Here is a 14,857-nt window from a genome sequence, read left to right as displayed (position 1 = left end):
CTCCAAACAAACTAATGTGAAATACTACTGCACAGAAGAGAATAGTTAATATATGCGGATGCTTAATCTTTACACAAACACATTTGTAACAGACAAGTCTACATTTCTGCAGCTTACCAGACTTTTTTTGGATTTACCTTGTTTTTTTTTTTTTTTTTGAGACGGGTTTCACCCCTTTTTACCCAGGCTGGAGTGCAATGGCGCGATCTCGGCTCACCACAACCTCCGCCTCCTGGGTTCAGGCAATTCTCCTGCCTCAGCCTCCTGAGTAGCTGGGATTACAGGCACGCGCCACCAGGCCCAGCTGATTTTTTGTATTTTTAGTAGAGACGGGGTTTCACCATGTTGACCAGGATGGTCTCAATCTCTTGACCTCATGATCCACCCGCCTCAGCCTCCCAAAGTGCTGGGATTACAGGCTTGAGTCACCGCGCCCGGCCTACCTTGTTATTTTTATTTTATTTATTTATTTATTATTTATTTTATTTTATTTTTTATTTTAATTTTTAAAATTTTTTTACAGAGATGGGGATTCACCATGTTGGTCAGGCTGGTCTTGAACTCCTGACCTCAGGTGATCCATCTGCCTTGGCCTCCCAAAGTGCTGGGATTACAGGCTTGAGCCACCATACCCAGCCTTATTTATTTATTTCGAGACAAGTTCTCACTCTGTCGCCCAGACTGGAGTGCAGTGGTGCCATCTCAGCTCACTGCAACCTCTGCCTCTTGGGTTCAAGCGACTCTCCTACCTCAGCCTCCCAAGTAACTGGGATTACAGGTACGTGCCACCACTGCCTGGCCAATTTTTGTATTTTTTTTTTTTTTTTTTAGTGGAGATGGGTTTAACCATGTTGGCCAGGCTAGTCTTGAACTGCTGACCTCAGGTGATCCATCCGCTTCAGCCTCCCAAGTGCTGGAATTACAGACATTAGCCACTGCGCCCAGCCAATATATGTAAGGTTCTTTAACCAATTGTAGTGACTCAAATTTTTATTCCTGAAGGGTCTGAATCCTCAGTGGATCTGCCTTCTTTGTTAGCTGTAATTTTCTTTCTCTCTCTCTCTTTTTTTTTTTTGAGACAGAGCCTTGCTGTATTGCCCAGGCTGGAGTGTAGTGGCACCATCTCAGCTCATTGCAATCTCTACCTCCTGGTTTTCGGTGATTTTTGTGCCTCAGCCTCAGGAGTAGTTGGGACTACAGGTGCGTGCCACCACTCCTGGCGTGAGGAGTGACCCCCGGCACTGTAGTCATGGGGGCAGTAGCTTGCCCTGCATCCCTACCTCTTTTTCAGTTCCAAGAAGAGTTGTTAAGTTTTCAGTCTGTTCAGCTTTGGCTTGTGGCTAGGATGGACTGGCAGCTGAACTCCCAGGGGGAGTGGGAGACCAGAATTCTCTCCTGCTGAACCTGGCAAGTCATTCCGGAAGCCCCTGTTGTCAAAGCCTGCTGGGTGACCCAGGAAGGGTTGTTTTTGAAGAGTATATGAATCTTTTTTTTCTTTCTTAAAGCTTTCTGTTGAAATGTCACATAAAGTATGCAAAATGTAAGTACATAGTTCAATAACTAAAAATTATAGGCCGGGTGTGGTGGCTCACACCTGTAATCCCAGCACTTTGGGAGGCCGAGGCTGCTGGATCATCTGAGGTCAGAAGTTCAAGACCAGCATGGCCAACATGGTGAAACCCCGTCTCTGCCAAAAATACAACAGTTAGCTGAGCACGATGGTGGGTCCTTGTAATCTAGCTACTTGGGAGGCTGAGGCGGGAGAATTGCTTGAACCTAGGAGGTGAAGGTTGCAGTAAGCCGAGTTCATGCCGAGTTCATGCCATTGCACTCTAGCCTGGGAGACAGAGCGAGACTCTGTCTCAAAAAAAAAAAAAAAAAAAAAAAAAAATTACAGACCCTTCCTAACAAAATACCCACGTCAGGATATAGACCATTAACAAGACCCTGGGAAGGGCCCTCCTGCCACTCCCTCATGACCCCCTCTCAAAGTCAACTTTTTAATAACATCGATTGCTTTTGCCTATTTTGACCTTCATATGAGTGGAATTACACAATACGTACTTTTTTGTGTCTGTCCACAAAGGTCTGCTTCTAGTCTTCTGTCCTAACTGTGGGCAAAGCTTGATGCAGAAAGGTGTGCCTTGTACCCTTGTATAAATAAAAGGAAAAAAAAAATTTCTCATTATTGAAATTGTTAAGCATTATGCTATCTCTACTCTGGAATATCAAGTTATTAAAACTGATGTTTATAAGTGTTTTTCAGTGGTTTGTAAAAGTATTTTTAATATTAAGTGAAAAGGGAGTGTTGACTAAATTTTCTTCAATTCTAAAGATAAGAATTTGCTGGAGAAAAATGAACAGCAAATAATTGCAGAGTATTAACAAATGGTTAAAACTTTGGGTTGGCTGGGATTGTAAGTGATTTTTACCTTATGCTACCTAACAGACTTTTGCATTTTCAAAACCTTAAGTCTTTATTTAAAATAAATATGCATTGCTGTATTTATGGGGAGGGCAGAGAGAATTTTCCTGTACTATCCAGCTGAAAGCTCTGACATGCCATCTTGTCATCGTGTTTGCTTTTATAGGCATTTCCCTGGAAATGGCAGCTGTGACGGTAAAGGAAGAATCGGAAGATCCTGATTATTATCAATATAACATTCAAGGTAATTTGAGTTAATGTAATTTTTCTTTCTAAAAATTATTCGTGGTTAAAATTAAAATTTGCTTATCAATTGCTTTAATTTCTTAAATAGCATTTTACTGATCAGTTCTTGATTGACATATCTATTTGTAATTCAATCACTGGGATAAAACATTTTAAAAATGGGGCCATAAGGCTGAGTGTGGTGGCTCACACCTGTAATCCCAGGACTTTACGGGGCTGAGGCGGGCGAATCACCTGAGATCAGGAGTTCGAGACCAGCCTGACCAACATGTAGAAACTCCATCTCTACAAAAATACAAAATTAGCCAGGTGTGGTGGTGAATGCCTGTAATCCCAGCCACTTTGGAGGGTGAGGCAGGAGAATTGCTTGAACCCCGGAGTTGGAGGTTGCAGTGAACCGAGATCTTGCCATTGCACTCTAGCCTGGGCAACAAGAGCGAAACTTCATCTCAAAAAAAGAAAAAAAAAAAAATGGGGCTATCCGATCAACTCAGACAATCCATAGGGGATATGTAAAATAGCCTTTCATGTTTTTAAAAGGAATACCAAAAGCTGTGGCACAACTTCGCATTCAATTCCAGGTTCTAGTGTTGCAAAATAAACCTATTAGGCAAATGCAGATATAGTCAGCTTAATTTTTTTAATCACTGCATGATTATAATACATTAAACGCTTAAAGGATAAAATCTGGTTAGCTTTGCCACGTACATAACTAATACACCATCTTCATAGCAACCAAGATAATGAAATACCCACATCCCCAAAAGTTTTGTGTGTCCTTGTCCTTCATTGCCCTGTCCAGTATTCAGGCAACATGGATCTGTTTTCTGTTTTAGGACAGTTTGCATTTTCTGTAAAGTCTTATAAATGAAATCATAAAATGCAGATTATTTTCTTGAGGCAGGGAGCAGTGTGACTTCTTTGATTTCACATGATTGTTTTCAAGTTCATCTGCAGCGTTGCATGCATCAGTTGTAGATTTCATCTGATTGTTGATTTGTATCATATTGTATGCCTGGGTCAAACTGTTCATCGCTTGTGTGTTGATAGCCCTTGGGTTCTTCCAGTTTGGGGCCATTACAAATACGGGTACTATGAACATTTTGTGTGGACATAAGCCTTCATTCCTCTCTCTCTCTCTCTCTCTCTTTTTTTTTTTTTTTTTTTTTTTTGAGACAGAGTCTCACTCTGTTGCCCAGGCTGAAGTGCAGTGGTGTGACCTGGGCTCACTGCAATCTCCGCCTCTCAGGTTCGAGTGATTCTCTTGCCTCAGCCTCCCGAGTAGCTAGGATTATAGGCATGTGCTGACACACCTGGCTAGTTTTTGTATTTTTAGTAGAGACGGGATTTCACCCTGTTGGCCAGGCTGGTCTCCAGCTCCTGACCTCAGGTGCTCTACCCTCCCCGGGCCTCCCAAAGTGCTGGGATTACAGGTGCTAACATGCTTTTTTAAAATGAAGTATTTATTTATTTATTTATTTATTTTTTTTGAGACGGAGTTTCGCTCTTGTTGCCCAGGCTGGAGTGCAATGGCGCGATCTCGGCTCACTGCAACCTCCGCCTCCCGGGTTCAGGCAATTCTCCTGCCTCAGCCTTCTGAGTAGCTGGGATTACAGGCATGCGTCACCAGGCCCAGCTGATTTTTTGTATTTTTAGTAGAGACGGGGTTTCACTATGTTGACCAGGATGGTCTCGATCTCTTGACCTCGTGATCCACCCGCCTCGGCTTCCCAAAGTGCTGGGATTACAGGCGTGAGCCACCGCGCCCGGCCAAAATGAAGTATTTAAAACCTAAAAGCATAGTATGAGTCTGCCCAGGTTTAGTGAACCTTAGTATTCATCTCTTCTCTCCTCCCTCCAAGAAATAACATGTAATATTCCACAGAAGCCCTTCTTTGGGCTCTCCCAAATTCCCACTTCTCTTTCCGTTCTTCTTAAGTTAATCCTGATCTTTAAAATTGAGAATTCTCACTGCACTTACGTATGTTTTTGTTTAACTTGTGGACAAAGACTTACGGATAGGTGCAAAAAATAAATCCTCTTTTGCAGTCCAGAACTCATTGTTCAGTATGAGTTTTGATACATATAAAAAGGGATATGATGATACCTGAGACAGTTTATTTCTGGGAGTACTGATAGCCGTGAAGGTTTGAGAACACGATGTCTGGAGTTAAAGGTATTGGCATATTCCGCACATCTGTACTGCTCTTGAGTGTGATCACTTAGGAATAAGAATTGAACTCATTCATGCTAAGAGAGGGTGTCAAATTGAGAACCAGACCATCTACCACTACGGTATAAAGGACCCTAAAGTAAATTGACTGAAAAAATTAGATTCCCAAAGATTCCTAGTAAATTTTGAAGGCTTCATCAGTATATGCATTTTAAAAGGAGATGACAGAAGGAAAAATAAAAGAATTATGAGCTGATAGGACACCTGGATTAAAACAAACATCAGTTTCATTAAAAAGGGCTAATTTGAAGAGAAATCTTTTCACTCCAGCTCTTTAGAGGATCTCAAGTGACCTTGATGGACAGTGGAAGAAAACACAACATGGAATTCCTTGAATAAAAATTTATTGACTTAGACAAAAAATAAAATTGAGAATTCTCCTTTCTGATGGTGATGTTGTGCTTTACTACATAAATATTCTCCCAGGGTGTGTGTGTGTGTGTGTGTGTGTGTGTGTGTGTGTGTGTGTGTGATGTCCATGCACATAGTTTTATATATGCTGTTTCCTGAGCTAAGCCTACACAGTGGTAATACGGTATATGTTTTTGACTTTAGTCTGTCACTCAATTTAGGTTTTCAATAGATACCTATTTTGTCACAAGTAGATTTAATAATATCATCATGGTAGTTACACTGTGTGATTATAATATAGTTCATTAATAATATCATCATGGCCGGGTACAGTCGCTCACACCTGGAATCCCAGCACTTTGGGAGGCCGAGGCAGGCGGATCACCTGAGGTCAGGAGTTTGAGACCAGCCTGGCCAACATGTTGAAACCCCATCTCTACTAAAAATACAAAAATTAGCCGGGTGTGGTGGCAGGTGCCTGTAATCCCAGCTACATGGGAGGCTGAGGCAGGAGAATCGCTTGACCCTGGGAGGTGAAGGTGACAGTGAGCTGAGATCACTGCTATTGCACTCCAGCGTGGGGGACAAGAGCGAGACTTTGTCTCAGAAAAATAAAAAATCATAGTAGTTACACTGTGTGATTATAATACCGTTAGTTTTTTATTCTTCTATAAAAGGATGTTTATGTTTTCTTCTAAAACATTTTATATTTCTCTGTGCTCCTCCTCACTCCTGTAAAATAGTGGTATTCAATTGTGAGTGTCGGGAATGTGTTGGTTTTCACAATGAGTGGTAGGCACCTCTAGCATTTGAGAGGTGAAGGTTAAGTATGCTACCTATTTTAGGGTGAATAAAATTCAAATATGTGACATTAAAATAATTTGAAAGTATAGATACATGAAGGTATGCTGAGTAAATACCAACTAAAAAAATGTAGCTTAGCAATATTGGAGGCCAAAACAGTAGTAGCAGGGGTAGAATAAGACTGTGTCATAGTTAAAGGAATCGGTCACTAAGTTGATACAACAACCATTAGTTTGTATGTGCCTAACAATATGTCCTCAAAAGTAAAAGTATGTACAAATTCTGATGAATGTATAAGTCCCTATAGATACGTACAGTCATGTGGGAGATTTTAACCAATGATATGTCTAGCTGATGAATACTTTTATAATATTTATATGTTAAATAGAATATTTTAACTACAGTTAATTAACTCTAGAAAACTGTATACCCAGGAAATAAGTCTATTTACAAAGCATGAATTATTTATAAAAATTGACTGTATACTTGCTCACAGGTTGTCTTAATAAATTCTCCAAACATTATTAATAGAAAATGTATACAATGGGAATCCTAGGAAGCATGCTTGTAATTGATTTAATGAGAATCTCATTAAAAATATTGAGACTAGAATACTGAGAATGCCACATAAACTTGTGAAGAGCAGCTAAAGCATTACTTAGAAGTCAATTAGTAGCCTTAATAACGTTGCATTTTTAAATCCTGTAAATAGCACATCTTCCTTGACATGAATTCTGTATGTTTTATGCAGAGTCAGAAGACTAGGAAGCAATGGATCTAGCATTTGAATTTAGGAGTCTTCATTCAAAGACCTGCTCTTCTTTGAGATTCCAAATAGAAACTATTTCTTTATTTCTCATGCAGTTTTTTTTTTTTTCTCTGATATGTCCTTTGCCTATAATGTGTAGTTTGGTGCATCTTTGTGAAATTTCTTATGTTTTAGTGAATGAAGCCTTTCAAATGACTTAGGATGTTTTCCCAATTCTCGCCAGAGATAGTTAACTGATCAGTGGTCATATTAATACCAAAACGTGTTATATGTTAAATAGCCATTGAAAACACAATGTTTTGTTTTCTATTTAAAAACGATTATTACTTTAATCATTAAAAAGTTTGATGATAACATGAAAATGTGTTGTCAAAATATAGCAGTTTGTGAAGTTGAATTTGAGTCAGAGTGCTTTCTGTGTTTTGGAAAGAACCCTATTAGAAAAAGTGCCGTGGTGCTGGGGAAAGGGAGGATGAATCAATAGCTTTTAGTTTGTCACATTTATATTTCAGTGGAGATTCAAGGATATAGTTTACATTATTTTAGAGATTCTAAGGAAGGTGTATAACATTTGGTTCTGCGTTTTTCTTCAGTATGACAAAAGAGTAAGCAAATATTTGCCAAAGAAGAAACAGATACACCTGTAAGATAAACCTGCATTTGTAATCTGTATGAAGTAAAAATTATAGTTTGCTGTTACGAACATTGTACTGTTTTAAAAAACCCACATCTTCCATTTTAGACATACCATTGCCATTCAATCCATATGTCCAGTCATCTTCAAAATTTCTTTTGACTGTTTATATATGAATTTACCTGATTATATTTTTCCATTCACTAAGACCAGAAATTGACATTGCTCATTTTGTCAGTCTTTTTTTTTTTTTAATTTTTTCTTTTTTATTTATAAAAAAGGCCATCCCATGTATCTCACCCAAATTTGTTCACTAAAGTCACCCCACATTTTTTGGGGGGGATTACTTTTGAAGTATTATCTTTGTATCCCAAAGCAGGCCCTTCTGAAACCGATGATGTTGACGAAAAACACCCCCTATCGAAGCCTTTGCAAGGTAGAATCTTTTCACTTCCATTTTCCCACATACTGTTCGTATTGAATGTTGCCTTATTTTGCACAGACTGTGTTTTAATATTTATTAAGTATAGCATTACTTTTCTAAATGGAAAAGGAAAAAAAAATGTATTGGCCTTTTTTTAACATATAAATGAACTTCACAAGCAACAATTTTTCAAAATCAATTTTCCCTTTTGTGAATCTAGTAATGAATCTCGAAATGGGTACATGACACACTTTCCTATTGAAGGTAAAGTACACATTTATACCTTATCTCAGAATGGTCAGAGGTCAGGTTACTATTATACAATAGTATAGTAATGCGAATATTGATAAGGTCATGTTGATACTTGATAGTATTTAGAAGGATTCTGAAATAGCGCTTGTTAATCTATAAGTTTCAAATTGATTACCTCTTTTGGAATTTTTTATAGTGTTCCCAAACTTGATACTCCTAGGCTATTAGTAGTGGCTGTTATTTCTGTCTATTCTGGCTTTGAGCGCATAAGATGTATTTTCTTTAGGTTTAGCATATAATGTAAATGTGATTATTTATTTCAGATTTTAAAAGCCATACATAATTATTGCTTACATGAACCACCATCTTAACTGTGATTCTTTACTGCAATTCTGCTTTTTAACTACTGGCCTTGTCATTTCGCTCTCATTCCTTTGACCTGACATCTCTTTATTCTTTGATTTTATAGTCAAAGAATTTAGTGCTCCATAAATTCAAGGATTAAGATTAAAAAAAGAGAAAGGAAGTGTATAGAGAAAGCATATTTTAAAAATGAATTAAAGATTGACTCACAGGTATAGGTTTACAGATTCACCTAGAGCTTTGGGTTCAGGCGAGTTTCCACAATATGAAGTGGAAATGAATCCCCAGATAATTGTGACACGGTAAAGCTAGCTACGGAGAACCAAAAAGATGTGACCTCAGTGTGGTACTTTGAATTCAAGGATATCAGCCACCGAAGGACAGTTTTTCAGACTGTAAGCCTTGCTCTTTAAAATACAAGATAAAATATATTTATAACTTAGATCTTACTTTTAGTATAGTTTCTGAATTTAGTTATCAACAGATAAGACAAAATAAATGAGCATCTGCTTCCTTTTCCCCCAAGCGATGTATTCTTATCGATAGGTAATATGTTTTTATTTATACTTAAAGGCAGTGTTTTTTCTATTTTTTCCATGTTATTAGCTCAGATCTCTAAGGACAGAGGATGCAAATGAGGGGGCAGCTTGGATTCTTGACCCTAAGTGGCTCTCTGATGTCTTAGAGTCTTTCTTTCCTATTTGTGGGTAGAACTTCTGCTCCAGTAGGATGAGCCTGTTTACCTTGTGACTGCCTAACTGATCATTGCTTTATGTTCCAGTTTTTGGAAGCAGGCAGATTATATTACCTGACTTAAAATGCTTTTGAGACTAAAGGTAGTATCTTAAATTTTAACTTACGAGTTTCCTTTGAGTACAACTTTGATGAAATTATGGGGATTGAGTTTCTGTGGCTTTCACCATAGTGAAAATGGAAAGCAGGAAACATTTCACAGCAAACCCTGAACTTATTTATAGAGAGTTAAGTGTCTGAGCATGGCAAGCATTCACTCTGATCTGTGTGTGTGTGTGTGTCATTGACAGCTGAGCATGGTACTTGAAGCGCAATTGTGCTTCCTCAGATTCCAGTATCCAGCAATATTATCATGTAGTTACAGTAACTAATATTAAATCCCCAAAACTACTTAGGTCTGCTTTGTATTTGTATTTTAAAATAATTTTTTTAGCTTCCAAATAGACGTGTTGTGTTCTTTCCTGAATTAGAAAACATTGTTTGAATGAACTGCTAAAGAGTTAGACAATCATTTTGCAGATGTTTATTATGTCCTATGTTATTTGCATTGTTACCTAGATTCTGTTTCATCTTTCCATGCCAATTTTTATTGGTTTATTATATGTTGTTTATTTTCTTTCTAGGAAGCCATCATTCTTCAGAGGGTAACGAAGGCACAGAAATGGAAGTACCAGCAGAAGGTTAGGAGAAAAAGATTGCATATTTTACAGTATTTGTTGGATGTTTATTTTATAGATTCTGGTATCCTTAAAACACCTCCTTTGGAAATCAAAGGTGATTCCTTTGGTATTCCTTCCTGGCCAACAGGTTATTTTTTTTTAAGTTCTAAGATGTAATATGCCCTTTGACCATACTGATTAATAAAGCCTATGGGAATGAAAACTCAGTGGTAAGTAAAACTCTTCATGATGCAAAATGCTACTTTTTTTTGGCCCTGGTTTTCTTGTGCCATATTGAAGATCTTTTAAGGAAGAATAGCTTCAGTGTTTTAGAATGAAAATGCCTAGCTCCATTCGTATTTTATTTTCAAGTGTACTTTTTAATACTTCTAAGGTTTTAGTCAGGTAAGAATATGGTCTACATGAAATTTATAAAGGAGAGATTTTCTCCCTTTATTTTATACCTGTAACCACTCCATAAACTACCTTGTCAGTTTAGCAGCCCTGCAGCTTTGGTTTTAGGACAGAACACCTGACTGAGGTACAGCTCTTTTCTTTTAGAATCCTGAGTTAGACTGTTACCGTGCAGGGTGGCTTCCGACTTCTAAGTGGTTGAATGGTTCCACACAAATTTTTGTAGATTTCTCCCAAGGAAAATGACTGGTAAGGTAACTGGATCTTGTTTTAGAATGATTTCTCTCATCAGTTGGTCATGTGATACCTTATTTTTCTAGAATGAAAAGAGGAGTCTGTTCTGTAACTGGTTATGTTCCATTGTATTTACATTTTTATTTTAATTTAAAAAAATCATTTGTTTGACATTTTACCTTCTTTGAGGGAAAGGCAATCTTAAGGTCCCCGAATACAGACTGGTTTCTCCAAATTCAGTGATAGAATTAAGGTTTCTCCCTGGAATACATTTCTTGCAGAAATACGGATATGCTCATTTTAAACAACTGGCTACATTTCCCTGTCAGCCCTTTTTATAGATTGCGTGGGTGAATGTTGTATGCTTTCCTGTGTGGAGGTGGGTATTTTCTCTGAGACAGAGTTTTCAGCATTGAATAAGCGAGATTTAGAACAACAAAACCTAGGTAACAGCACACGTGCAGTCCGAGGGTTCATCGGGCAGTACCGATGACTCACAGCCTTGCAGCCCCGTCGGCAGGTACTGCACCCCGAAGACTTCATTTTTAGGACCTTTTAACTGTCATATTCCAGTGTTAACAAAGTGGAATCGAGTCTGAGTTCTGGCCTTTATTCCTTCACTAACAAGTAAACATAATCTTTGGCAAATCAATTAATCTCTCAACCTTTGCACAATGAAAGAGAACTAATGAAAATACTGTCTAGCTAAGCTTCTAGCACTAACATTCTGACGTACATTTGTCTTGAGTAGGGACAAACCTGAATGAACTTTGTAAATTTTTGAAATACGCTGCATACAAAGCGAGAGGATGTAGTCCTGTATGCACTTGCGACACTCCGTTTGCTGATGCGAAGGTCTCCATTGCAAAGCCTGGGTTGTGGTTTTATTGAACAGTAGAAGCCACTGCTCACATTTCTGAAAGGAGGGGAGAAATCCTAACCACAGTAGAAAGCATTTGTTTCTATCTGAGCATCTTGTAGCTGTGGCAGTAAATTCATTGTGAATTTGTCATATCCTCATTCCTCCAAGGCCATGGGATTTTTTGAGTCAATTTCTGCAGGTAACATGTTATTATCTAAATTTTTTCCAGAGTTTTTCTAGTTTTTGTTTTCATTCATCCCTATTGATAATGAAAAGGGTCAACTTTTACTTTCATAAATATGAAATGAATTAAAATGCCAGTGAATTTTTATAGTAGGCTGCTTTTGGAGTATCAAATCAGTAAAATGTTGGAACATATGGAAAAATGCTTAATAATGAATGTCATTTTAGAATTTTATTTTTTTCAAGATTCTACTCAACATGTCCCTTCAGAAACAAGTGAGGACCCTGAAGTTGAGGTGACTATTGAAGGTTAGTTATCTAAAAGCCTTGATTCCAAAGTTTCCTTCTGGTCATAAAAATATTTGTCACATTCACATTGCTAAATATGCATTTCATTCATTTTGAAAGGATACTTGGGGGATGAATACATGTGTTTGTGTGACCAAAGCAGCCCACTCCCCAGCAGTGCACCCCAGTGCTTTGGGAGTTTTAGATGGCAGAATGAAGCTGTGAGGATTAGCATTGGCCCCCAGGGGGCCCGGGCTATCCTTGCTATCAGTGGGAATTGAAAAGAAAATTATGACCAGACTTGATACACACAAAAACAGATTCTATGATCTACTGGGTTGTGATAGAAGAAGATTTATCTGGAGCTGGAATCCCTATTTTCTAATTAAGTAAAGTGGAGGAAAAAGTGTTGATAGGTTAGTAAGTTTTAAAGCGAGTCTCCCTGCTACTTGCAAATACTACTTAGAGGCTGATACACAATTTGTCTTTCAAAACTGTTTTGAAGCAATAGCTACAAATATATTCTACAGTACTCTCTAGAGCTAAAATTGCTTCAAACCTAGTTTTTTTTCTCCAAAGATAAGCATGAACTCAGCTGAGCCAGTTTATCCTGAATTATTTAAAAATTCAGCTAATGGAATTATTGCCGATCATTTCATACTAATAATTATTAAGGCTGGGTGTGGTGGCTCATGCCCGTAATCCCAGCACTTTGGGAGGCCGAGGCGGGTGGATCCTGAGGTCAGGAGTTTGAGACCAGGCTGGCCAACATGGCAAAACCTCGTCTCTGCTAAAAAAGTTACAAAAATGAGCCAGGCGTGGTGGCGGGTCCCTGTAATCTCAGCTCCTCGGGAAGCTGAGGCAGGAGAATCGCTTGAACCCAGGAGGCGGAGGTTGCAGTGAGCTGAGATCGTACCATGGCACTCCAGCCTGGGCGACAAGAGCAAGACTCCATCTCAAAAAATAATAATAATAATTGAGTATTGTGTTTTTCCTTTCAAATTAATGTCTCATGGCCGGGCACCGTGGCTCACACCTGTATTCCCAGCACTTTGGGAGGCTGAGGCGGGTGGATTACCTGAGGTCAGGAGTTCAAAACCAACCTGACAAACATGGTGAAACCCCATCTCTACTAAAAATACAAAATTAGCTGACTGCGGTAGTGCATGCCTGTAATCCCAGCTACTCTGGAGGCTGAGGCAGGAGAATCGCTTGAACCCTGGAGGCGGAGGTGGCAGTGAGCTCAGACACACCACTGCACTCCAGCCTGGGCAACAAGTGCAAAACTCCATCTCAAAAAACATTAAAAATAAATAAAAATTAATGTCTCACAATACTTCTGTAAGTTTTTTCCCTTCAAAGTACTTCTTTCTTATGGGAAAATGTCAAAACAGTAGAGTAAATTTGCACAGTGGAAGGCTCTCTTCACCCTCACCCTGCTCCCAAGTCCCAGTACTGAGGGATATATGTCAGCTTATTATGTCTACTTCGAGAAATAATTTCATGTCTATATCTTGATTTTTGCAAAAATGCACAGATGCCTTCAGCATCCATTATAATGCAGATTTTAAAAATATCACATATTCCATAGGCTTCCCCTCCCATAACCACACATCTTGGTACTTCGTTAGCTTTTTTCTAGCTGCTGCGTAACCGTTCTTGGTCTGCTGTCTGTCTCTTTCTCTTAATGACCTGTTGCCTACCGATTATTGGTTATTTATAGTGTTTGACTGCTTCAAACTACTCAACCTGTCTGTGTCTTCGTTGCTTCTAAAACATGTTGCTTAGTAGCTTCCACCTAATAAAATAAATCTTCTCATACTTCACATGTTAATACACAGATTTCTTTTTTCATTCATATAATTTTTCTAATCTAAAACATTTTGAATTGTTTACAGTCTAGCATTAAATAGTTGAAATTTAATTTCTTTTTAGTTAGAAACCCCATTCACAGGAAAAAATGGAAGAACATATCAATATTATAAATATTCACTTGTGTCCTTTCTATGGAGATATTAATAGGAGGTTATTCAAATTATAAAAATAAAACTTTTAGGTAGGACTAATAACCATATTGATTTGTCAGATCTTAACGCAGATAGAGGCTATATTAAAATGGTTTCGAATGTAAATATTTGCTTTTATAGTATAAGACCTTTAAAGAGAGCTTAACAGACATCAAGAAATAAATGGCTAATGAACCTGAAGCATAGGTCAGTCCTTTGAACTTGAACTGTTTTGGATGGAGTAATAAATCTCATTTCCTTTCAGCTAAGACATTGTGCCATAAGCCTGCTTTAACATTCACATTTGGGATTAAGTAGCAGAATTTTGCTGTGTAGACTTCTTTCATTTCAGAAGACCAGTAAAATACCAGGTCTAAGTAAAGTAATTCTTTTAAAAGGTAGCATTTTCTGTGTTTTTATGTGCGTACACACATACACATTTTATATATGTATATGTAAAAGATACATATACTCTATAGAAATTATAGCAACCATTAAATTCCTAATTTTTTAAGGAAGATAAAAATTGTCTCAGTATGAACAGGGAAGGTCAAGTGAGAAATTATGTGCATACTTCAGGTTAATAATGTATATTGTGGCCGGGCGTGGTTGCTCACGCCTGTAAATCCCAGCACTTTGGGAGGCTGAGGCAGGCGGATCACCTGAGGTCAGGCGTTTGAGACCAGCTTGGCCAATGTAGTGAAATCCCGTCTCTACTGAAAATAGAAAAAATTATTCAGGCATGGAAGTGGGCACCTGTAATCCCAGCTACTCAGGAGGCTGAGGCAGGAGAATCACATGAACCTGGGAGGTGGAGGTTGCAGTGAGCCAAGATTGCACGACTGCACTTTAGCGCAGCAACTATATGAGACTCTGTCTCAAAAATAATAATAATAATAATAATGTGTTATTTCTGGAAAGATTACTTCCAGGCCGGGCGCGGTGGCTCAAGCCTGT

At 38.3% G+C, this 14,857-nt stretch overlaps 1 protein-coding gene and 1 non-coding gene across 8 annotated transcripts in view; both read left to right on the top strand.

Moving 5' to 3' along the window:
- Positions 1-14,857, top strand: part of GTF2I (general transcription factor IIi) — a 110,953-nt gene that overhangs the window by 47,280 nt on the left and 48,816 nt on the right. For 2 of the 7 annotated variants that reach the window (XM_032254918.1, XM_032254919.1), the window contains exons 9-12: positions 2,592-2,669; positions 7,839-7,898; positions 9,878-9,934; positions 11,853-11,915. In XM_032254918.1, the coding sequence (XP_032110809.1) occupies positions 2,592-2,669; positions 7,839-7,898; positions 9,878-9,934; positions 11,853-11,915 (258 nt within the window). The remainder of the gene's footprint in view (positions 1-2,591; positions 2,670-7,838; positions 7,899-9,877; positions 9,935-11,852; positions 11,916-14,857) is intronic. The other 5 variants (XM_032254920.1, XM_032254921.1, XM_032254923.1 and 2 more) reach the window with 5 other exon arrangements.
- LOC116534678 lies at positions 4,644-4,771 on the top strand. Its single transcript, XR_004261825.1, has one exon. It is a non-coding gene; the product is annotated as a small nucleolar RNA SNORA40 (small nucleolar RNA).

Source organism: Sapajus apella, unplaced genomic scaffold, assembly GCF_009761245.1.
Source record: "Sapajus apella isolate SASKATOON/1434 unplaced genomic scaffold, GSC_monkey_1.0 scaffold88, whole genome shotgun sequence".
In the NCBI taxonomy this organism is placed as follows: domain Eukaryota; kingdom Metazoa; phylum Chordata; class Mammalia; order Primates; family Cebidae; genus Sapajus; species Sapajus apella.
This window is presented reverse-complemented; position numbering and strand designations above follow the sequence as displayed.